Source organism: Mobula birostris, chromosome 5 (genome assembly GCF_030028105.1).
Source record: "Mobula birostris isolate sMobBir1 chromosome 5, sMobBir1.hap1, whole genome shotgun sequence".
NCBI lineage: Eukaryota > Metazoa > Chordata > Chondrichthyes > Myliobatiformes > Myliobatidae > Mobula > Mobula birostris.
This window is the reverse complement of record NC_092374.1, coordinates 170,399,072-170,424,683: the sequence shown is the minus strand read 5'-3', so window position 1 is coordinate 170,424,683 and position 25,612 is coordinate 170,399,072. Positions and strand designations below refer to the sequence as shown.

Below are 25,612 nucleotides of genomic sequence, written 5' to 3'. Positions count from 1 at the left end.
AATGATAAAGAATAAACAATTATATATGAATAAGTTAGGTGTTAAAGTACGGATATGGAATAATATATACCTAAGTTCCTGTACAACATCCTCGGTGTTCTTATTTCAGAGGACCTGTCCGGGGCCAAGCACAGAAGTGCAATTATGGAGGAAGCAAAGCAGCACCTCTACTTCCTTGGGAGTTTGAGAAGATTTGGCATGATATCTGAAACTTTGATTAACTTTTGTACATGTGTAGTGGAGAGTATACATCACAGCCTGGTATAGAAACACCAATGCCCTTGAATGGAAAATCCTGCAAAAATAGTGGATACGGCCCAGTCCATCATAAAGCCCTCCCCACCATTGAGTACATCTACATGAAACATTGTCACAGGAAAGCAGCATCCATCATCAGGGACCCCGTCATCCACTTTCAAGGACTCTTGATCTCATGCTCTTGATACGTATTGCTTATTTACTTATTATTATTATTTATTTCTTTTGATTTATTGTGTATGCCCACAAGAAAATTAATCTTAGGGTTGTATATGATGAAATATGTACTTTGATAATAAATTTACTTTGAACATTTAATAATGTTTGAAAAAATAATTAAGAGGAATGGTAACCACAGATTCACTCAAGGGCTTTAAACGATGTTTACATGAAGCAGTTTACATTTTATTTAATTTCAGCAGGAAATATCAATGAAGTAGCAGCTCGTCTATTTTGCCCACCACACTTGCAAGCATTTTTATTATAACTGTGCTTTTCATTGGCACTGATGTGATGCAAGCAGCATCTGTTACCCAATCCCTATCTGTTCTTGAGAAGGTGGGGGGAGTCACTTTCCTGGATAGCTGCAGTCAGTATGTGGTAAAGGTATTCTGCCGGCAAGGGAGTTCCAGGAAGGAGAACAGCTGCAATCAAGAGATGGAGATACATTTCTAAATCAGGATGGTTTCCAACTGAAGAGGGAGCTGCAAGTGATGATATTCCCATGTGCCTGTTCCATTTGCCCTTTCGTCATGGAGGCTGTACATTAACCAATGTACCGCAGTGCTGCAATACTTGCTAGGATGCAAACAGTGAATGGCAAATCCAGAAAAGGGCAAAGCTAGAGATGAAACAGATGCAAAGAACAAAAGGGAACTGCATGACAGGGTAAAAGTGAGACTGAATTTGAGGAGTTTCATTTCCAGTTTCTTCTGTATCTGATGACAGGTCAGCTAACATTAATCTGAGATATTTTGGATGACATAATAGTGCAGCTAATAGGATTGCTGTACTGTCAGGAACAGGGGAGACTGAGGGGAGACCTTACAGAAGTTTATAAGATTCGGCATAGCTAGACAGCTGATGTCCTTCGTCCCCTGCGCCAAAAAATTCTTAAGTGGAGGGCGTGACTTTAAGAAAAGAGGTGTTAAATTCAAAGGAGATTTGTAAGACAAAATATTTTTTAAAGAGACTGGTGAGTGCCTGGGGTGTTGGTGGAGGCAGATATGAGGGAGACATTTGAGAGGCTCTCAGACAGGTAGATGACATTGTGGACTGAAGAACCTGCTCCTGTTCTATCTTAACTTCCGGTGCTGTATATTCTCCCTGTGGCCATGTGGATTTCCCCTGGGTGCTTTGATTTCCTCCCATGTGCCAAAAACGTGCAGCGTGATACAATAGTTGGCCACTGTAAGTTATCCCAAGTAGTTGGCAAATCAGGTGGAAGTTGAGAGGAATGCAGGGAGAATAAGTTACAGAGGGAACCACTGGGTGAATGAGTCAGCATAGACTCGATGGGCCGAAATACCTTTTTCCATGCTCTTAGGAAATTTAGAATTTTGTTCTGGCTCCATCAATACAGCTTGACCTACCAAGTGTTTGCAGCTTTTTTGCAATTTTTGTTTTTATTTCAGATTTTCAACATTGAGATGCTGTTCTACAATGTGCAAAAAAATAAAATTTGCTCTTGAATAAGAGTTTTGGAGTATCATTTTAAAATGATAAAAGAAAGAATAATTTCAGCATTAATCTTGCAAAGTCTATATTTGCTCAGATCATCAAATGAGTAATACAAACTACTAGCTATGACTTACAAATGAGCAAAGTTAAATGTGTTGTACAATAAGCCACTTGTCAAAACTTCTCACATGAAAAATAACTGTCACATTATTGATATGAAACAGAATGAAGATAACAGAAGAGCTGAACAAATGTCAGATCCCACTCAACATAATCTGTTTAGCAATGTTCTCAAGCCTCCAGTGTAATTAAAAATTCTGCTTATCGGTACCCTGACAAGCCATGTGAAGCTATCAGGCATCTCCCCACCCATCATTCTCCACCTCTCCCCTAAGCACTACTCCCCGTCTGCCTCGTTTACCTGACAAGTGACAGAACAATCTGATTAAATGGTTGCGGGGGGGGGGGAGGGCTGGAGGGGGGGCTTGCAGGCCCTCGTGACAGGCCAAAAGTGATCACCATGGAGATATATAATTACAGCTGTCAACAGCGTCTACTGTCCCGCTGGCATCAATTTGATTGCTCTCAGCAATAATGATAGACAAAGCTTATTGTGCACTCCCCTGCACCCAATCACGCTATCTGTTCCTTGGTCCATTTAGCTGACAAGCAACATTCACACAAGCAAATAACAGCAGTACGCATAACATTTAAGGCATTTTAATTGTTTTTTTCTATATGCTGATGTCTTACAAGCCTAAGTGTTATTACATAAAACTCCTGCTGCAGCATTAATTGAAGGAGGATTTGGTGGAACAGGAGCTGTAGGGGGTAGAATATGTCCATTATCACTTGCACTTTCAACAGGTTGTATGTTTTAAAAACTGCAAATTGCAAAACTTGCAAGGGCAAAAGGTTTGACATCATTTTATCTAGAGGCAAAAGGCAAAACTCCATACACTTGCACACTTCCCAGAAAAGGCCACTGCTGTATTTTCCTGAACCTTCACTCATCAAAAGGACTCTTAGATTTAATTCTAACTCTTTAAAGTCAGGGAAGATAAGGAAGTCTAGTGCTACCACGGGGAGATCGGTAGGGACATGGCATGCAAACACCACCTATACTGTGCTAACATAGCCTAGGGAAAACTGTACCCAGATTTCCAAATTCCCAGTGTAAGACCAAAAGTGAAATCTTGATTAAGCAAATTCAGCTAATAAAGCCCAAACAACAGGAATTCTGCAGATGCTGGAAATTCAAGCAACACACATCAAAGTTGCTGGTGAACGCAGCAGGCCAGACAGCATCTCTAGGAAGAGGTGCAGTCGACGTTTCGGGCCGAGACCCTTCGTCAGGTCCTGACGAAGGGTCTCAGCCCGAAACGTCAATCAATAAAGCCCAAGTTGCTTTGCTGCAGGTAATGTCTGAAAACAACCATAAACTAGAATGGCAAAATGGAATCCTTGTTGTATCTCATAAATTTTTTTTTTAATTAGCTCAGTTGAAGCTTTGGGCTTTACTCACATCATATTTTAACTTAGAATCACAGTTCAAACCAAGCTCTGCGCTTAAGTGAATGATGAGTTGCAATATTTAAGCGGCTGCAGTATCAACTGGTCAACTCATCTATCCCGGAATACTCCAAAAAGACTAATAGAAGGAAGCCATTTGGTCTTCAGCCTGTCCTCGATGACCTGTGATGCAACTCTACACAGTATAACCAATTTTGTTTGTTTTCCTTTTGGTTAATAAATATTCATCAGTCTTAGAGATAAGATTACATCAATTCAATACCAAATGGCCTTTGTGGAAATTCCTTCCAAATTTTTGATCCACTCTGTATTTAGAGATTTTTTTTAAACTTCACTCCTGAAAGATCTGTTAGCAATTTTAAATTCCGCTCCCTAATCCCAAACTTCCCAAAGAGCAAATAGTTATTACCTATCCAGGCTAAATATAATGAAAACTTAAATCAAATCACTTGTAATACCTACAAATTGCAGAGAAAGCAACACTGGAGGGTGCAATATAAAATTAGGATCCAACCTGCCCAATCCAAACCTGACCTCACTATTTTTGCTCTCTTTTGACTACTTACTTGTATGTCTTCTGTGTGTGTGTATACGCTGTGCTGCTTAATTGAGACAGGAGACAGTTGCTGAATAGTTTCTAGCTAGTGTCAGTCGCGTGCACTTGTGTGAACATTAGACACTGTACTATACTAAGAATAAACAGTTTGTAAATAGCGTCTGTTGCATCTGATTGTGTTAAAAAAAAGGTGATTTTGTCACTGATAGCTGACAAGAAGTAAACAGTAGGACAATTCAGAACTGTTTTGTTCACTGCAGTTTCAAGCATTCAGACTTAGGGATGCCAGAAATGACTGGAAACGAAAATGAAACTATTTCACTATTTTAACCAGTTAGAAACTATGAAGAATTTGAAGGTATCAACAATCATCTTTAATGTACAATGAAAATGAAGATTTGGAGGATGTCATTGTCATGAGCATTGTGTGAAGGCAGTCCATTATCTGCAGTAGGTGCCTGCACTGATTTTGTTCATTTACAGTCAAAAGATCGTGCAACGTTCCCTCTAAGGTGTGTGCATGTACACATCTTTTGCTACTAGCACAAAAGAGAATTTAAGCTGCACACAAAAGGTTGTCACCCTCTACCTTCTTGGCATGTTAACTATATTTCATGATCGTACACAATCACATTTCCTTTTCTGTTTTCTGATGCAGAGAGTGTTTAATAATGTGGATTTTCTGATGATTTATCTGCAGATTTTAGAACTGTCTTATTATACTGTTTTTATTGAAGAAATTATTGAACCACTATGTTGCCAGAAACAAAGGGTGTAAAGCACAAAAGAACTGTTAGTTCACTTAAAGCGGAATGGCTTAATGAAACAGTAGAAACTGCTACACTGAAAGCTCATGAGGTCACGAACCTGCAGCTACGAGAAATATTTATGTCCAATACAGAAACTGGTGGTTATCTGCATGTAGCGTTGCAATGAAAAAGTTGCTTGAGAATTTCCATGTGGGAAGAAGTGGAGTGATATTTGGAAACTTGACTTTGAAACATCATTTAGTAAGTAAATCACATATGGACGGTGCGCAAAAGCTCTAGCGAGAAAATCCTTCATTACCCACTGCAGGCCTTCTACATACATCTTGTGCGAGTGCAGATGAATGACAGCGAAAAAACTCAAACCCAGAGGAGATCAAAGTTCTTATTGACAGTGTTTTCCTAGCTGTTTAAATGAATAATTCTATATATAAAATTCAGTTAACACGTGTTGTCGTCACTGGGTAAAAAATTACACGGCACAAGATTTTTGCACACATTGGTCACTATAAATGAGAGGGAATATTGAACGCAAAGTGAACGAATTCCTCCATCAATAAGTATTAGGAACTAATACACAGTTTTATAGTACTGCATTAGTATTGCTAGTGTTCTAATGTGCTCTGTATTTCATTTAAATACACAATGTGTTACTCAGTTTGTCCTTTTTATACCTTTATATCAATTTCCATGAAACATATATATATATATGTATATATATAAAATTTATAGCGTTTTTTAATGTACTGCTGTAGCAAAACAACAAATTTCATGACATACGTCACTGATATTAAACCTCATTCTGATTCTGACCCTAGAACTCATGCATTTCCAACCTGACCCAATCATATCATGACAATGATAATCTCAGTAATACTAGCTAAATTATTGTGGCCCGTATAGATTCTCCCAACACAATCACTTCATTGACAAGAAACTATTGTCATAATAAATGACACAACCAATGTGATTGGGTGTCATTAGCTCAGACTGGGAAGTCAGGCTACAATTTCTTCTTGTAACTTAACTTCAGGAATCTCGCACCATTTTGGTTGGTCTCCTTCCAAGACCAATATATCCTTTGTGGTTCTCAGCAATGGCCCACCTTCCAGGTCAAACAAGGAGAGTGGAGAGTAGCAGCATACCTTTTAACTCCTGTACTCCAGTCCTCCTGTCATATGAAGGTCATGGGTCTATGAAATCTCAGTTAGGTTCAATAGAAGCTCCTAAAAGAACATACCTGCCAAAATCTCACTCTGTCAGCTCAGAGAGTGTGGCAAGTTTTGTGAGCGGTGGATGACTAATTAAAAGAACTATGGAGGGACTCAAAATACCAAAAGAACATTAGAAACATGAATTGGCCACTCTGCCCCTCAAACCTGACCCACCGTCAACGATCATGGGTGACCTGCCACGGATCTTGTATCTACTCCTCTATGCCAGTTTCCCAAAGCTCTCGTTTCTCATCTTTCAAAATGCACCTGCTTTCTCTAAGTTCTTCCAAATCATCTAACCTCTGAGGATGCCAAACTCATGATATTCACCAGTCTCTGTGAGAAATCCCCAAGCACCTCAGTTTTAAACGACCACTCCCTAATCTTGTAACTATTCCCCACATTTGAGATTCTCCCACAAGTGGAAACATCTTAACATCTACCCCATCATATCTCCTCAGGATTTTGTGTTTCAATAATGTCATCCCCCATTCTTCTAAGCTGATTGTGGACCTTAGGAAGGTGAAGTTAGGTAAAGACATACCAATCCCCTTATTGAAGGTCTGCAGTGGAAAGGGTGAACAACTTCAAGATCCCAAGTGTCAACATCTTGGAGGACATGTCCTGGCACCAAGACATACTGTTGATATCTTAGTTCTACTTTCTTAGAAGTTTAAAGAGATTTCTAATGCGATTGAAGACACTAACACATTTCAACAGATGTACAGTTGAAAGCATTCCAACCGGCTGCATCACAGTCTGGTATGTGAACCCCATTGCATGGGAAAGCAAGAAGTTACAGAGAGTAGTAGACTCAGCCAGTTCCATCACAGCACAACCCTCCCCACCATCGAGGAGATCTGCAACTGGTGATGTTTCAGGAAGGTGATGTCCATCATCAAGGACCCCCACCATCCCGGCCATGCCATGCCTTCTTCTTGATACTGCCATCAAGCAGGAAGCACACCACAAGGTTCAACAACATCTTCCCCATTGCCATCAGGTTCTTGAGTTGATCTGAAAAACATGACCTCAGACTTTTTTCTCTCTCAATCTTTCACTCGTGTCATTATGTCTATTTTGCACACATGTATAATTTACTGTATGTTTGTTTATATTTGTCATGTACTGTGCTGCTGCTGTAAAAAGCTAATTTTAATGGCATTTATACCCTGTATGTCTATATGTCTATATATATGTCTATTTATATGTCTATGACAACAATAAACTTCACTAAACATCTAAGAATTTCTGAAGAAAGGTCTCAGCCCAAGATTTCAACTGTTTATTCATTTCCATAGACGCTGCCTGACCTGCTGAGTTCCTCCAGCATTTTGTGTGTGTTGCTTTGAATTTCCAGCATCTGCAGAATTTCTCGTACATACATTTAACTTCCTTGGCTCTGACAATAGAATAACTGTCACATCCCAGGAACCGGCTAAGTAGATTTTCTTTTGAGTTTCACTTGTGATGATGAGCAGCCAAACAGTTACAAGCACAGCTCACTTAAGTGAAGCTAAGACGCCATGACCTTTCATAGTATTTGCTTCTACCCAGATTAAACTACTGTCCGTACTGAAATCACCTGGTGATCACAAACCAGTGTTTAAAAAAAATTCAATTGTGTTGAGTAATCTTTAATTTTCTATCCATATCTCCAGCATTTGTTAAACGTGCCTTACCTTTTTGTGTTTCTTGTTTAGATTGGAAAATTGAATGAAGGAGTTTCTAATGTTTTCATATCATGCTGAGATGTCAGAACTGACTTTGTTTAAATATACAAAAAACAGCCGAGGATTACATCAACAGCTGCTCAGCAAACATCGTGGTTATTCAGATAACTTACGCAGGGCACGTGTAATGGCTCTTCATACTGAGAGAGGCGCCCAACTGAAGGCAGTCCGAAGGATTTGTAGGGATCCTAGAAAAGGAAGTTCAAACAAGAGGAAGCATTAACTTCAAAATAAAACACAGGAAACAAGGTTAGCTGTGTATACACACTGAAACCATTGATGAGGCTATTTTTGATCACTTAGGACATTAAATAGCACTTGGGTCCTTTTTTCTTATTTTTATCACCAAGCAAATGACCAATAAACACCTCAACCATTCAAAAGGTTTGCTTTGGGTTTCCTGATTAGCATAACAAGTTGCAAAATTATTGGTGTGCCTTAAAGGACAACAGAGCAACAGCACAAAGCCTTCAGGATGTCATAGGCAATTAACCAAGGGTCTTTGTTTGGGAGGAAAAGTGCCAAAGTTTGGCGAGGCTGGGGGAGGGGTAGCCATTGTCCAACATGCATCATCTAACATCCTTGAATTGCTTTGCAATTTTACATTCCAACGGAATGGCTAAACAATCCTACCCCAGCCCTAAATCCACCAGGGAGCATTTGGCAGGAATTCTGGTGCCAACTAAAATTTACCTCTGCATACACTCTGCATTCAATTGCCCAGCCATTGATGGGAATATCAGCTTGCTTGTGGCAAAGTGGGTAACCCTTGGCAACACGGATCATTTCTTGGACCAGGTCCAGGCCAGTAATGCATTCAGTGACAGGATGCTCAACCTGCAAGGTCACAAATTGCCAGTCATTAAGGGTGAAAGAAGAAAATCTACACAAAACTGAAAAGTGCCGGAGCTCGCAAACCTAGGACAAGATTCTGGCTACTGATCCTCCTCTCATAATGGACACTTTAAATGAACGCATAACGGATTGAACACACACACACACACACACACCGCTGCAAACACAGATACAAGTCACTCACAAACACAAAGCCAAACACAGCACACGCGACACAGCTCACATACAGACACATGCAACACTCCCTCAAAGACACACACGTTTCCTCTCACACCTCGTATTCTCACAACAGACTGCCTTCCACAGACACACCTTCGTACAACATATATCATATACAAAGCTAAAAAATCCGGTTTTAAGAGTCTGTCTTTAGTATTGGTTGTAAACCTGCACTGTAACTTGTGTGCTCTGAAGGACATTGCAATTTCCTGATGAACAATGCATCCTAAATCTCCCCCCATTTGCCTGCTTTCCCTAACCTGTCCTGACAAGCAACCAGATTAATGTAATCTTACATCAACCCAGTGCAGCAGAAATGAGCAGATGGATCCTTCAGGTTTTTTTTCCCTCCAGACTAAACTGTGTAGTGCTTAGCATGCACAATAGCTGGGCTGAACCAATGCAGTCATTCTGCTATCAGCAAATTGCTGCTAACAGCTTCGCACGATGCTGTTAGGGGAATACCCAGCCTGAATACACATACCGGTCAGTCCATGTCTCCAACCTCAATCAGGATTGATATAGCAGAGAGGGAAAGAACTACATGCATCTTATCTTCATAGTGAAAGTCACGTAAACGGGTGGCTTTATCTCAAATAACACTTTGCAAATAAAATTCATTGTAGGTTTTTCTGGGTACATGAATTTGCTGACACCCAGGTGGAACTCTGGTGTGACCATTTTTAATGTCTAGCATAATGCTACCAGACACTTGTTTACTGGGTGATTTCAGCAGAGACCAGCTCAGTATATACAAAGCAGATGGTGCAATTAACTCAGTAAGGCTTTTATTCCAGACAAATTTTCATCATAATTAACTGACACTTTGACATTTTTCTAATAAAAGTCATTACTTAAAGAGCAAACAGTTTGTACTGTGTAAATCTGGCAAATGGGACTGTGGGACATGCACAAGCATTTCATTCATACAGTGATCGGTCAACAGCAGTCAATTTGGGCAATTTTGACCACAATAAAGCTATCTTCTTTGCAATCCAAATGCTGCACATGACAAGTACAATCACAAGCCCTCTTGTTTGCTTTGACAATTCGGTTCAACAGCTCGTATGTACATTTTAATTGTGACACCAAGTCCTTATAAAGGCTGTGCGTGGGTTTCTGTATCTTTATGGCTCTATTTTTCGCAGTTAGCCTGAGCTGGTCGAATAAAGTACATTTAAAAAATGAATGCCAGAGTAGAAGACGAAAGAAATTTTCTGTCAAAATCTGCTAACTGGCTATGACATTGCTACATGAAGTCTTCAGAGCCAATGCTCCGGGGGTCCTCTTGTGAGTGTAATTTTGGAGCCATACATATTAAAAGGATAGAAAACAGCCAAGGCTCCAGCTCCTAATCATGATCAAGTGACACTACTGAAAGTTCCATTTTCGAGGGTTTGAGTGAACAGACTTAGGGATCCAACAACCTCCTGAAACTCATTGTCCAGGATGTAATATACCAGTTTGGGTTTGACTGCCTTTAGCCAGCTGTTCAGCAGTGAACTGGCAGCAGGTTCAGGACTTCAGTGTATGCATGCATGGAATTTTTGAGGAGATTCCTGCTGGCATTTTTGTTCCTTAGCTCCCAAAGGGGGAGCACGAACTTGCTGAGATTCTCCAGTACTGTTGCTGGAGAATCAGCTCAGGAACACTGGGCCAGGATTGTTCTCACTTAAGCTCCAACTCTACTTCAATAAAAGAACAACATTTAAATTTAAAAACGCAAAGATGAGGAAATCTGTAGATGCTGGAATTTCAAGCAACACCCACAAAAAATGCTGATGAACGCAGCAGGCCAGGCAGCATCTATAGGAAGAGGTACAGCCGACGTTTCGGGCCGAGACCCTTCGTCAGGACTAACTGAAAGAAGAGATAGTAAGAGATTTGCATGATTTAAGACAAATTTTTGATTTTAAAAATGTTCATTGTGTTATTTTACACTTACGATAATTTTCAAATTTGCTTAAGAAGAGTTAGAAGCAGGAACAGGTCATTCAGCCTCCTACATCTTCTCCATTCAGATCGAGACAGAGCTGTTACTTCAGCAATGCTGTCCTGAATGACAAATATCTAATGACTTGAATAACCTCAGTGATGGAGCCCCCACAGCTCCATTTGATTCCTGACTTCATCCCCTGAATAAGATGGGTGATTAAAATTGTCATAATTGTCCATGTCTACCAACCAAATGCCACAAAAAAGGTTGAAAAATTAAGGAGAAAAGTCACTATATAATGGCAATCAGAGACAGAGCAGCAGCTAGCAGAATTCGTGAAAGTCTGGTTTCAAATGAAGAATAGAATGAAAGAAAGAAAAAAAATAAGTGAGCAAGTGAGTAAACAAGAACGAGAAGTTATACAACCAGTTGTACTGTCTGTAGTCTTTCTTCAAAGCTTTATAAAATTTTCCCTTTCCAATATTTATCAAGATCTCTTTAGAAAAAATGCTCCTGAATTTGCTTCCACTACCCCTCGAGCCAACGCACTGCAGATAACATCTGCTGGACGATGCTGAGGATGTTCTACAAGTCTGTGCGATCATGTTTGCTGTTGTGTGCTGGGGCAGCAGGCTGAGGGTAGCAGACACCAACAGAATCAGCAAACTCATTCGTAAGGCCAGTGATGTTGTGGGGATGGAACTGGACTCTCTGACAGTGGTATCTGAAAAGAGGATGCTGTCTAAGTTGCATGCCATCTTGGTCAATGTTTCCCATCCACTACATAATGGACTGGTTGGGCACAGGAGTACATTCAGCCAGAGACTCATTCCACCGAGATGCAACACAGAATGTCATGGGAAGCCATTCCTGCCTGTGGCCATCAAACTTTACAACTCCTCCCATGGAGGGTCAGACACCCTCAGCCAATAGGCTGGTCCTGGACTTATTTCCTGGCATAATTTACATACTACTATTTAATTATTTATGGTGCAACTGTAACGAAAACCAATTTCCCCCGGGATCGATAAAGCATGACTATGACTATAGCTGCATACAAACACATCTTCTCACCCCTCTTCTTCTGCATGCTGATGTTTCCGTCATCCACAGTGACAGAGAAACAGCAATTAATTCTGAATTTCTGTCTATGTCGAATAAGAATTAAATGTTGATCATGACCATGAAGAGAATTTCCCTTATTTTTCTACAAAGCACTGCCAAAGCACTCACTGTCCAGCTGAGAGAGTAGAAGAGCTTTTAGCTCACTAATCCCTCAGCGATTGGATGTTCTCCTGTATTCAACGTCATTAGCTTCTGGAACCCACAGTTACTTACACACAAGAGAAAATCTGCAGAGACTTCCAAGCAACACACACAAAATGCTGGAGGAATTCAGCAGGCCAGGCAGCATCCATGGAAAAAAAATACAGTCGCCATTTTGGGCCGTGACCCTTCGAAGTTCCTCCAGCATTTTGTGCTTCTTTACACAGTTGATGGGAGGGTAACCCTAGTTTTGAAAAACATCGGTCAAATAAATAGTGCCTTTGAGAGACATGGGCAAACATGAGAAATAAAAGCACTAGGATACTTGGTCCCTCATGCTCACTTTACTATCCAATAAAACTATGAATGATCTTTTACTCTGTGCCAATTTCCTGCCCATCTGCCCATACTTGGTTTCCTTAACATCGAAACTCTTGAGAACACACAGTGACTAAGCGTCCAGTCTTTATGGACAGAGAATACAGAAAATATTCATTATACTATGAATGAATAAATTTTCTCAGACCTGTCCTAAATGGGCAATTCTTTAGTCACAAATGGTTCGAGACACTACCCTAGAGAAACATCATCCTCACGTCCAGTTTATTATGACCCTAAAGAATATTGTATGCCTCCATGAGATCACATCTCATTCTTCTAAACTTCAGAGAGCATGGATCTGGTGTGTTTAATCCTCTTCATATAACAAATCCAACATCCCAGGAATCAATCAGCTGAACCTTTGTGCACACTCCACTTCACCAGTACATTCTTTCTGGTGAAGGATTCAGGCTTGATATTAATATCAAAATATTCCAGCTGTAGTCTCAACAGATCTCCTATATAAATGGAATGAGAAATCTTTCTTTCTGCTCTCAAATTCAGATAAAAATGCTGTTTGCCTATCTACTGATGTAGCCACATGTTGACTTTCAGTGACCAGCTTCACAAGGACAATCAGGTGCCTCCGAACATCAACACATTTCCATTTCTCACTAAGTGTACATTTTTTTTCTAGTACAGTGGATGACCAGGCAATATTGCATCTGACATCAACCACTTAACCTGAAGCATCTCTGCATCTTCTTCAGAATCCAAACTCTGTATCAGCAACAAACCTGTACAATTACACTTGGTCCGCTCATTCAAATCACTGATGTAAATTTTGAACAGATGAAACCCCGGCACTAATCCCTGCAGCATCCTATAAGCCTCCCAACCCAAAATTCACCCATTTACTCCTTCTCTCTACCAAATGTTAACTAATTCACAACATCCACCATAATATCAGCCCAATATGCTGCCCTCTGATTTTGTGTGCCACAATAAGTTATTACACCAAACCACATCACAACATCTGAACCAGTTTTATCTGTATTGCTGTTTACAATGTCAAAAAACACAAACAATTTTTTCTTATACATTTCATTTTCATAAACTGGGTCTATTTTCCATTTTTAAGTGTCCTTGAGAAGTTGGTGGCAAGCCACTGTTGTCCTTCCGAGGAAGGCAGCCCTCACACTACACTGGACAGGGATTCCATGATTTAGATCCAAACAATGATGAAGTATCAATGATGCACTTAAAGTCAAGTTCAATGTCATATGCATGAGAACATGTATGTGCAGGTTCAATGATGCAGCAGAATCACAGGCATTCTTATTACATACACAGCATTCATAAGAAACGCATTAAACAAACATAGTTGAACACATTTTTTACAATTAGAAAATAAAAGTCCATTTTAATACAAAGTGGTCATAGTGCTAAACTGAGGTAGTGATTAGGGCTTTAACAGTTGGTTTCAGAATTGAATGGTTGAAAGCAGAAGTACAGTAGCTGCTCCTGACCCTGGTGGTGTTGAACTTCAGGCTTCTGTACCTCCTGCTCATTTGTAGCTGTGAGAAGATAGCATGGCCTGGATGGTGAAGCTCTTTGATGATAGATAGTGCCTTCTTGAAGCAGGGCCTCCTGAAGGTACTGCAGATGATGTAGAGGGATGTACCCAATTTGTTTAGGTAGAGTCTACTACTCTCTGCAGCTTCTTACGTTCCCATGCATTTGAATTGCCGTACCAGTCAGGATGCTTTTAACAATACATCTGTAGAAGTTTTGTTTTAAAGAGAGTGCTCAATAGTAAGCTGGACTGACTTAATCTCCGAAGAAAGTGGAGACACTGGTGCCCTTCCCATCTGATTGCACCTATGTGCTAGACCCAGGATTGGTCATCTGATATGTTAACACACAGACCAGGAACACCCATGATGATGCCTGTCCCCACAGCCAATTCCCCCAAATGACGACTGGCACACATTCATCCTCCTTCCCCTTCCTGAACTCAACTATCAGTTCTTTAGTTTTGCTGACATTGAGAGCAGTTGTTGTTGCGACACCATTCAACCAGATGACATAACTCACTCCAGATAGACATGAAATATTTAACTTTGCTACCTTTCCCTTATTCCCAACATAATTTCTTCTATCTCAGTTGGTAATCTACACACATTAACATTTGATAATCTTTGTTATACACATCAATGAAAGATCTAATTGGCTAGCAATTGTCAGTAAGTGTGGATTTATTTCCTGATTTTCCACACTATGTTTCCATATTTTTCTTTAAGAATTTTGCATTGGAATACAATCTATAGTCTGATTAATTCAGTGACACTGATGAAGGTAAGCTAATTCATTCTCAATCACAGTAGAACGGTTCATCAATTTGCTCCATTGAGCCTCTGCCGACTTTTCAAAAGCATTGGAATCAATCCTGTTCCCCCTTCCTCCTCCACAGACCAGTGAATTTCTCCTGTTCAATTACTTTCCTCTTTGGCTTTCTGAAAGTTAGTTTACCCTGACTTTCAAACAGGGCATTACTGATTTACCCAACTCCCAGTGGAAGTAGTTTGTTTTCTCCATTCCTTTAGAAACACCTGTGAACTTTCGGTGACAGAGCTATTAATGCCACTGTCTCAGAGCATCAGAGATCTCCAGTGCCACTCATGGGGAGTTTTCACATTCTCCATGTTACTGCTCCAGTTTCCTCCTAAAGACATGTCGTTGTTATCGTTCTTTTCCACACCTTGTGGCACATCGGGCAGCAACCTTGCCGTTTCTTGAGTATTTGTCTATTGTTTACGGAGGCTGAGTTGCCAGCTTGATGCTGAACCCAGCACAAGGTGCCGGCTGGATTCGAACCCAGGACCACTCGTCTTGAAGTCCAGTGTGGATGCCACGACACCACTGGCCGGCAACAGACACGTAGGTCTGTATGTTAATTGGCTGCTGCAAATTGCCCCTAGTGTGTGGGTGAGTGCTAGAATCTTGGGAGTGGGCGTGTGGGGAGGAGAATATAAAGAAATGGATTGACATAGGATTGAAGTAAATGGCTTGTTGTTGGTCAAGGTAGACTTGGTTGTCCGTAGGACCTGCTTCCACGCTGTCTCTCTCTATGACTCTATGAAGTAGAACTACTCAGTTAAATTGCAGCTAAACCTTTTCTGGCCCAAGGAAGAAAGAATACTCAGCTTCTCCAGTCTCTCAAGTCCTTCAAACCCTGGTATCATTACCATAGCTCTCCCCACATTCAACTATTCTTCTATCTGTGAAATAATTCAAGAGATCGTTAAAGAGATGGATATAATATTAAGAAAACTATCTTATGTGCTAATCCTGAAAAAATGGTCTTTCTTTTCTTATTCTAAGAAGAAAGATTATCATTTTAGTGCAAAACCTAATGACCATTGAACTTCAAGCTTCTTCGTAAATATTGCTCCTTTCGGTTTACATGAAAATACACTTTTGTTATCCATCAAACGGATCTCATTAGGCAAGGTACGTAGACTGTGGCCTTGAAAAACATTTTCAAAAAGTCCTGATTCTTAGTGCTGACACCAGCATCAGTTTTAGTGTAACACAGCGTGGATTCAGTACTGCAAAATCTTAAGGGAAATTTTGGCTGCCAAGTGGGAAAAATATCAAAGCACAAAGACAAGCTACATATTGCGGACCCTCTGTGGCACTTAACTGTATCCCCCTCAAGGTCTTTAAGGTTTCTTGAAGCAGGGAATGCAATGCACACAGCAAGAGTAGCTGCAATTACACGGCATTTACAGCTCATAAAACCAAACCATTCAGCCCAAGAATGCAAGCTAGTGTTTTGCTTCACACACACCTTTTCCCATTCCTCTTCATCTTCCCAGTCATGTTCATCTATTTCTTACCTCCCTCTCATGCGTATAATCTCTCTTACCCTGAAAGTGTGTCCCTGCTTCGTGCCTTGACTACTCAACGTTCAAAGTAAAGTTCAAAATAAATTTTATTATCAAAATGTATATATATCACCATATGCAACCCTGAGATTCATTTTCTTACTCAACAAATCTATAGAATAGTAACTGTAACAGAATCAATGTACACCCACCAAACTAGGGCTTTCAACCAGAGTGCTGCAGACAACAAACTGTGCAAATGCAAAAAGAAGAAACAATAATATAAATAAATAAATAATAAACATTGAGAGCATGAGATGAAGACTCTTTGAAAGTCAGTGCAATGGTAGTGGGAACACTTAAATATTCTCTGTGGTGCAAGCTCCACACAGACTAAATAAAAACCACAGTTCTCCACTGAATGTTCTGGTAACCATTCATCACTCCACAAGGGAAGAAAGAAAAGCATCTTTCTATACCTGAAGTCGAGTATTCATTTCTAGGAAATAAAAGTTCTTCCTAGAGTCCACGAGGAATTCAACAGTGCCAGCAGAGGAATAATTGACAGCTTTCGCCAATGCTACCGCTTGCTCTCCCATGGCTCTTCGGGTGTCTGGATCTAGAAAAACACTGCAATAAAAGATAAATGTATGAAGACTTGCACAATAGAGTTTAGCAACAAATGAATGACTCAGTGGTCTGTGCTTCAACCTCTGAAGACAATGGTTTAAGACCCCCTCCAGACACTCATCTGGTTGATCTAGGTGAGCCCCATCAGCCAGTGGGAGTGAGGGAATTCTATGCTGTCAGGTGTAACACTGTCTGGCATACACTGTCAGCCTTCTTGGATGATATAAAAGATTCCAAGCTATTTTGAAGGAAACCAGGGGAGATCTTCACACTGTCCTTTGCCAATATTTATTCCTCAATGAATTTTGGTAAAAATAGATTATCTGATCATTTCTCTCTTGCTGTGTTAAGCACTGCAGTTAGTCCTGACCAAGGGTCTTGGCCCGAAACGTCAACTGTACCTCTTCCTAGAGATGCTGCCTGGCCTGCTGCGTTCACCAGCAACTTTCATGTGGGTTGTTTGTTTTTCATCCTGGCCGTTCTTGTTTTTAAAGCACTGTAGTCTCTTGCCTGATGGTAGAAAGTCAAAGAGGATGCTGGATGAATGGGTGAGATCCTCAACAACATTAAGGGCCCTTAGTTTGCAGTGTTCCTGATAAATGTCCCTGATGGATGGTAGGGAGACCCCTATGATCCTCTCAGCTGTTCTCACAGTCCTTTGTATGGACTTCTGGTCCGATGCTCAACTGCTACCATACCAGATGAAGATGCAACTTGTCAGGACATTCTTAACGGTGCTCGAGTGAAACCCAGTTAAAATGTGGGGGGGGGGGGGGGTGCAGGAAGAACTTTGCTTGTCTCAATCTTCTTAGCAAGTGAAGGTGCTACGGCGCCTTCTTGTTCAGGGAGGTGATATTAAGGGTCTAGATGAGGTCATTTGAAATGTGAACTCCCAGAAACTTGGTGCACTTAACTCTCTCTACAGAGGAGCCATGTATTCACATTGACAATAAAAAAACAATTTTATCAGAGATCAAGGCTGCAAAGGTGGCATAGCAGAATCGTGCTTTCCTTCTTTGATCAATAACTAACAATCACTTTCTTCTATTTCCAATACTACTGAAACATTTGTAAGCTGAAGTCCCATTATGAAACCAAGTCATTACGGTCTATAATTCACTGAACAAGATTCAAGGAAGTAATTTAAAGAAAATCTCTGCCTTTGCTCTGCAAGTTTGACAGGACCACCACCTTCCTCAGCTCATTTGTAGCTTAGTCACAAAAATAGAGAAAAAGGCAGAGCACTCAAGGCAAGTGAGAGAGGCTGTTCCTGATATTAAGGCATCATTTAACTGCCAGCGTGGTGCTTCAACTTCTGATGTTCAGAGCCACAAACTTCTTTTTTTTATAAATCACCCTACATCAATGCTGTAAATATAGTGCTAATTTAAAATCTCTTCTCAATGCCTCAAGAGAAGCACCTTTATTAATTTTATAAGAGAAAATGATCACAGCAAATATGCTAACATGGGGAAATGCCTTCCTCTGTTTAAAATTCTAATGCTTAAAACTAAAACATTCCGCTGTTTTTCTAAAGCACATTATTCATCATTGGAAGCATAATGAGACACAGAATAAGCAAAGAAAGAAATTAAAGATCATGAGCAAAAATAATTTTCAGCTGTGACAACAACCTAAGGACATCTTTCTTTGTTAGTTTGTATGGAAAAGTTTGTTAGTTTGTATCGAATATGATTTTCTCAATCTCCAATGCCTAACAGCACACACAGATTCTCCTAAACTCAAGAAATGCATCTCTGAAATTTACAAATAATCATATAATGCAAAACATTAGTCCCATATATCACTGTAATTGTCAGATTATTAGCTACAGTCTGGCTCCCACATTTTGACAGTACCAACTACAAGTGCTTCTACTCATCGATTTCCCGACTTTGAGCTTACAGCAAAGCTAAAACCCATTCAGTGCCCCTTTGAAACATGCTCATAGACATTCCTCGTTACATCTGAATATAAGCTTTACCCTGAGAAATGAATGTGGGAAAGGAAACTATAAAATCTTCTGAACCTTAGTGTACTTAAGACCATAAGACAAAGGAGAAGAATTAGGCCATTCAGCCCATCGAGTCTGCTCCGCCATTCCATCATGGCTGATCCTGGATCCTACTCAACCTCATACACCTGCCCTCTCGCCATATCCTTTGATGCTGTGATCGATCAGGAAACGATCAACTTCCGCCTTAAATATTCAGATGGACTTTGCCTCCACTACAGTCTACGGCAGAGCATTCCACAGATTCACTACTCTCTAGCTAAAAAAAATTCTTCCTTACCTCTGTAATAAAGGGCCACCCCTCAATATTGAGGCTGTGCTCTCTAGTTCTGGATACCCCCACCAAGGGGAAAATCCTCTCCACATCCACCCTATCCAGTCCTTTCAACATCTGGTAGGTTTCAATGAGATCCCCATGCATTCTTCTAAATTCCACTGAGTACAGGCCCAAACCTGCCAAACACTCCTCATATGTTGTTAAACGCTTCATTCCCGGAATCATCTTCATAAATCTCCTCTAGACTCTCTCCAATGATAACACATCCTTTCTGAGATACGAGGTCCAAAATTGTTGACAATACTCCAAGTGCAGCCTGACCAATCTCTTATAAAGGCTCAGCATTATCTCCTTGCTTTTGTATTCTATTCCCCTTGAAATAAATGCCAACATTGCATTTGCCTTCTTTACCACAGACTCAACCTGTAAATTAACCTCCAGGAAGTCTTGCACTAGGATTCCTAAGACCCTCTGTACCTCTAATATTTGAACCTTCTCCCCATTTAGACAATAGTTTGCACTATTGTTCCTTTTACCAAAACACACTATCATACATTTCCAAACACTGTATTCCATCTGCCACTTTTTTAACCATTCTTCCAATTCATCTAAGTCCTGCTGCAAGCATATTTCTTCCTCAACACTACCTACCCCTCCACCTATCTTCGTATCATCCGCAAACTTTGCCACAAAGCCATCAGTTCCATTATCTAAATCACTGACAAACAATGTGAAAAATAGCCGTCCCAATAATGACCCCTGAGGAACACCACTAGTCACTGACAGCCAACCAGTAAAGGTCCCTTTTATTTCCACTCGCTGCCTCCTGCCTGTCAGCCATCCACTATCCATGCCAGTATCCTTCCTGTACCACCATAGAATTTTATCTTGTTAAGCAGTCTCATGTGTGGCACCTTATCAAATGCTTTCTGAAAATCCAAGTAAATAGATTTTCTAATCTAAAAAAAAATGACATCTACTGCCTCTCTTTTGTCCACCCTGCTTGTTACTTCCTCAGAAGACTAACAGATTTGTCAGGCAAAATTTCACTTCGCAGAAATCATGCTGACATTAGTCTCCAAGTACCTTGAAACTTCATCCTTAATAATAGACTCCAAGACTTTCTCAGATTACACTAACTGTCCTATAATTTCCTTTCTTTTGCCTTCCTCCCTTCTTAAGGAGTGGAGTGACATTTGCAATTTTCCAGTCCTCCAGGACCCATGCCAGAATCAAGTGATTCCTGAAAGATCATGACCAATGCATCCATTAGCTCTTTAGCAACTCAGGACTCTGGGATGTGGTCCATCTGGCCGAGGTGACTTATCCACCTTAAGACCACTCAATTTGCCCAGCACTTTTTCCTTTGTAATAGCAATGGCACTCACTCCTTCTCCCTGACACTCACGGACCTCTGGCACTCTGCTAATGTCTTCCAAAGTGAAGAGAGATGCAAAGTACCCATTAAGTTCATCTGCTATTTCTTTGTCCCTCATTACTACTTCACCAGCATCATTTTCCAGTGGTCCAATATCAACTCTCACCTCCCTTTTAGCCTTTATATAACTGAAAAAACTTCTGGTATCCTGCTTTATATTATTGGCTAGTCTGCTTTCATATTTCATCTTTTCACTTCTTATAGTTTTTTTTTTACTTGCCTTTTGCTGGATTTTAAAAGCTTCTCAATCATTTAACTTTCCATTCACTTTTCCTACTTTACATGTTCTTTCCTTGGCTTTTATGCAGTTCCCAACTTCCTTTGTCAGCCACAGTTGCCTATCCCTCCTACTTGAGAACTTCTTCCTCTGTGGGACATATCTATACTGTGCCTTGTGAACTTTTTCCAGAAACTTCAGCCATCTCTGCCCTGCCATCATCCACGCCAGCATCCTCCTCCAATCCACCTGGGCAAGCTCCTCTCTCATGCCTCTGTAATACCCTTTATTCCATTGCGATACTGATACATATGACTTATGCTTCTCTCTCTCAAACTGCAGTATGAATTCAATCATATTATGACCACTGCCGCCTAAGGGTTTCTTTACATGAAGCTCCCTAATAAGATCTGGGTTATTACACAACACCCAATCTAGAATAGCCTTTCCCTAAGTAGGCCCAAGCATAAGCTGCTCTAAAAAGCCATCTCATATCCATTCAACAAATCCCTCTCTTGCGATTTGACACCAACCTGATTTTCCTAATCCCCTTGCATATTGAAATCCCCTATTACAATTGTGTCATTACCCTTATTACATGTCTGTTCCAGCAACCTTTGTAATCTTACCGCACATCTTGGCTACTATTTGGAGACCTATATATGATTCCCATAATGGTTTTTTAACCCCTGCTATTTCATAACTCCACCCACAAAGATTCAACATCCTCTGACCCTATGTCACCTCTTTCCAAAGATGTAATTCCATCTCTTACCAACAGAACCACACCACTGCCTATGCCTTCCTGCCTGTCCTTCAATACAAAGCATATCCTTTGATGTTAAGCTCCCAACTATGGCTTTCTTTCAGCCACGACTCCTTGATGCCCGCGTCATCCTGACCAATCTGTAATGGTGCCATGGGTTTGTCCACCTTATTCCAAATGCTATGCACATTTAAATACAGTACCCTCAGTCCTGCATTCTTCGCCCTTTTGAATTTTGTCTCTGTGGTACAATTTAACTCTCTGCGCTGCATTTGCACCCAGTCATTGGCTTGTCCTTCCTTACATTCATGTTACATCCATCATCTACTTGTAAACCTGCTGGCTCATCCTCGGCTCTATCAGACTGGTTCTCATCCCCCTGCCATATCAGTTTAAACCACTCCCAACAGCTCTAGTACTTCTCCTGTAGCACAATTCACGATGCCAGCAGCCCCACATAACATAACCCAAATAAATATAATTGCACTTTTATCATTTATTGTCCACACTTCCCAGGTATGAGGCAGATTTAGGATGACATGAAGAAATAAAAATTAAAACTGGATTCTTCTCACTTTTATCCCCACTCTGACCTTTTTCCTCTTCTCACTTGCCTATTACTTCCCCCTGGATCCCCTCCTCCTTCCCTTTCTCCTATGGTCCACTCTCCTCTCTTATCAGATCCCTTCTTCTCCAGCCCTTGATATTTCCCAACCACCTATCACCTTCCAGCTAGCCTCCTTCCCCTCCCACCACCTTTTTATTCTGACACCTTCCCCCTTCCTTCTCAGTCCTGAAGAAGGGTCTCGGCCCGAAATGCCAACTGTTCATTCACTTCAAAGATGCTGCCTGACCTGCTGAGTTCCTCCAGCATTTTGGTGTGTGTTGCTTTGGAATATACATTTCATTGTAGGCAATTGACTCCACTGTTCATTGAGACCACAGTGATCTGCTCCAGCACCATCCCCATCTCTCTCGATCCCTAAATAATCAGAAATCTATTAGCTGCTGTTTTGAATGAACTCAAAAATGGAACATTCACAGCTCTCTTGGTACAGAATTCCTAAGGCTTACAACACTCTGAGTGAAGAAATTTCTCCAGATCTCAATCCTCGAAGGCCAACATCTTATTTTCAAACTGCATGCCGAGCCTTTGAACATTTCTGTAAATTTTAATGAGATCTCCCCTCATTCTTCTAAACTCTGGAGAATAGAATTCCAGTCTACTCAATCTCTCTTCATTTGGCAACCCCATTTTCCCTGGAACCAGCGCAGTGAATTTTCATTACACTGTCTCTAAGACAAGTGTATCCCTTCTTGAGTAAAGGGACCAAAACTGTACATTACAGCTGCCTATCACCTCATAACCGCACAAAGACTTCTTATAACTGCATTCGAACCCATTTGCTGCAACATTTGATCTGCTAAGCCTCTGCTGTACCTGCGTATTGGCCTTTGGTGATATGTGTACCAAACAGTAACACTATCCATTCTCAATACTTAATAAACACTCTGCTTTTCTGGAGCAACAAACAATCTGATGGAGGAAGTCAGCAGGCTGAGCAGCATCTGTGGGGGGAAAAGGAAGTGTCCATGTTTTGGTTCAGAGCTGAGAATGGACTGGCAAGTTGGCCAGTATAAAGAGGAGATGGGGAATGGTGAGAGAGGTATCCCAGTCTGCTTCTCAGCTACATTTATCAAAGTGGACCAGCTGCATTCCAGCCTATTCTTTCTGCTGTTCCATATCTTTTTGAAGCCTCTTTACAGACTGTTCCCTAACTCACAACCCCACTTGGTTTAGTAAACAACTAAACTTATAAATATAACACTTAGCTCACTCTGCCCAAATCATTAATGTAGATTGTAACTCGGGCTTAAGCATCAATCTCTGCCATAGTCCACAAATCATAGCCTGCCAATATGGGAAGAATCCATTTATTCCCACTCTTTGCTTTCAGTCTGATAATCAAATCCCTACCAATATCAACTCATTACGTCCAGATCCAAGTGTTCTAACCTAACTTCCCAACTTCTGGTGTGGAACTTTATCAAAAAACTTCCAAAAATCTAATTACACAGCCTCTTTGTTATCTATTCTACTGATCATATCCTCAAAGAAATCCAGCAGATTAGTTGAACTTGATTTTCCTTTTATAAATCTACATCAGCTCATCTCAGTCCTTTACTATACATTTTAACGTTGCTGACATTTTACCTCCGTGCCACTGCCTGCACTAATCTCTCATCCCTTGGCTTCCCTAATATCTGAAAATCTATCTACCTCTGGTTGAATATAATCAGCAACTATCCCAGCATGTGAAGACAGACTCCGATGGATTGAGCAGACGAGACCAATGGAAGGTCCAACGGTCAAGAAGGCGGTCTCTGCAAGCGTCATGGAACGTGTAGAGCAGGACAAGACACGGAAGACGTCCTGGTCATCCACTGCGCCTAGTCCCATCTCCAGCCGTCTAGACTCTGTCTTGCTACTGGACCCAGATGGGAATTGGGAAGAGAGAGTGAGGCTGACGCTGCGCAACTCTCCCACACTTAAATCCAAATCACGCGCTAGTTTCGACAACATCATTATGGTGTTGAGGTCCTCATCGACGTCAACGATGGACGAACAACATAATCAGCAACTAAGCCTTCACAGCACATTTTTGAGGTAACAATTCCAAAGATTCATCACCATCTGGCCAAACGAAGAGCACTAATAATCAGACACTGCTCAGTTTTTGTGTCTTTCTCTCTGTGTTGGACAGTTGAAGATTCAGTCTGTTCAAGTGCACAATCATCTAGAATGACACCCCCAGAAAAAAGCGAGGTTGTTAATAGAGAAAACACCTTAGGATACAAAAAAATGAATAACATGACTTTATGTTACTCAAGATTTAAAAAACAATGAAGCAAGGTATCGATTGGTTCTGGAAGGCCTTACCTTGGTGCCTCTTCTACAACTTTCTGATTCCTTCTCTGAATGGAACACTCTCTCTCATTCAGCCACAGTGTGTTACCATGTTTGTCTCCGAGAACCTATGGAGTAAAATGTTTCTGAAAGGTAACTGTGTATTTTTTTAACATTTTTAATAGTGGTCATGATGAAAGCATAATTAATAAATCAAACCCGACATCATCTCTTATTTTCTGTTTATTTTGAAGTGGGATGAAAACAATTTTGTTTAATTATCCATGATTATTCAAGTATTTTTTCCAAGCTTCCTGGTATGAAAGGATTTGTTTCTATTATCCATCTCTTGTCACTTACTTGTTTCTCCCTGAATCTCACTTTTCTTCCAAGTACCACATCTCAACTCTGATTTCCTGAATCCAGTACTATAGCCCAATGTACCTGTTTGTTACGTGTGGGCATTTACAGGAAGTACTTATACACTTTTTTACCTCAGGATATCAGGGCTGAGTATACCTAGCACAAATATCCACATCTTCTTCAGCAGGATAGCAAAGAGAAATGAAGAAGTACCTTCATGTTCCCCTATCCTTATAACCAACACCCCAGCCAAGATCAACTGAATTGGCACAGATCAAGAACATAGATGGGCCACTTACTAACATGCATACTTTGTCCTCTCCCTGAATAAACTTCACTGAATGACGGAGAGCATTCATCCTCATCAAAACGAACGATACAATAATGTGAAGCCATTCAATATTTTTGACACTCAGTCAGTGTCACCTATTTTAAAGCATTTTATCCTGCCGCAATGTAGACATGCACCAATGTGACGCCTACACCGTTACTCCTGCGTCAGCAATCACAGAGTCTCTCTGAAAGAGGCTACTGATTAATTGGTGCTATGATCTGTCCCGCTCTACCTCCCTATAAAGAGGCTTCTCGTTGTCATTTGTGTACTTAACAAGTTAAGTTAAATATACAGGATTTGCTTTGACCACATTCTGACCCTTGTTTACACTTATACTCAAGAGAGCAGCAGTGTAATGCTTTATAATATTCCCATTAGGAACTAGGCTGCACTATGAAAATTCAGTAAACTCTGACAGGCAGAAATTTCTACCACAT

At 40.6% G+C, this 25,612-nt stretch overlaps 1 protein-coding gene across 3 annotated transcripts in view; it reads right to left on the bottom strand.

Moving 5' to 3' along the window:
- pcca (propionyl-CoA carboxylase subunit alpha) overlaps window positions 1-25,612 on the bottom strand; it is a 495,020-nt gene that overhangs the window by 228,562 nt on the left and 240,846 nt on the right. For all 3 annotated transcript variants that reach the window (XM_072258848.1, XM_072258849.1, XM_072258851.1), the window contains 4 exons: window positions 24,512-24,606; window positions 16,708-16,858; window positions 8,435-8,578; window positions 7,855-7,929 (listed from right to left, as the gene is read on the bottom strand). In XM_072258848.1, the coding sequence (XP_072114949.1) occupies window positions 7,855-7,929; window positions 8,435-8,578; window positions 16,708-16,858; window positions 24,512-24,606 (465 nt within the window). The remainder of the gene's footprint in view (window positions 1-7,854; window positions 7,930-8,434; window positions 8,579-16,707; window positions 16,859-24,511; window positions 24,607-25,612) is intronic.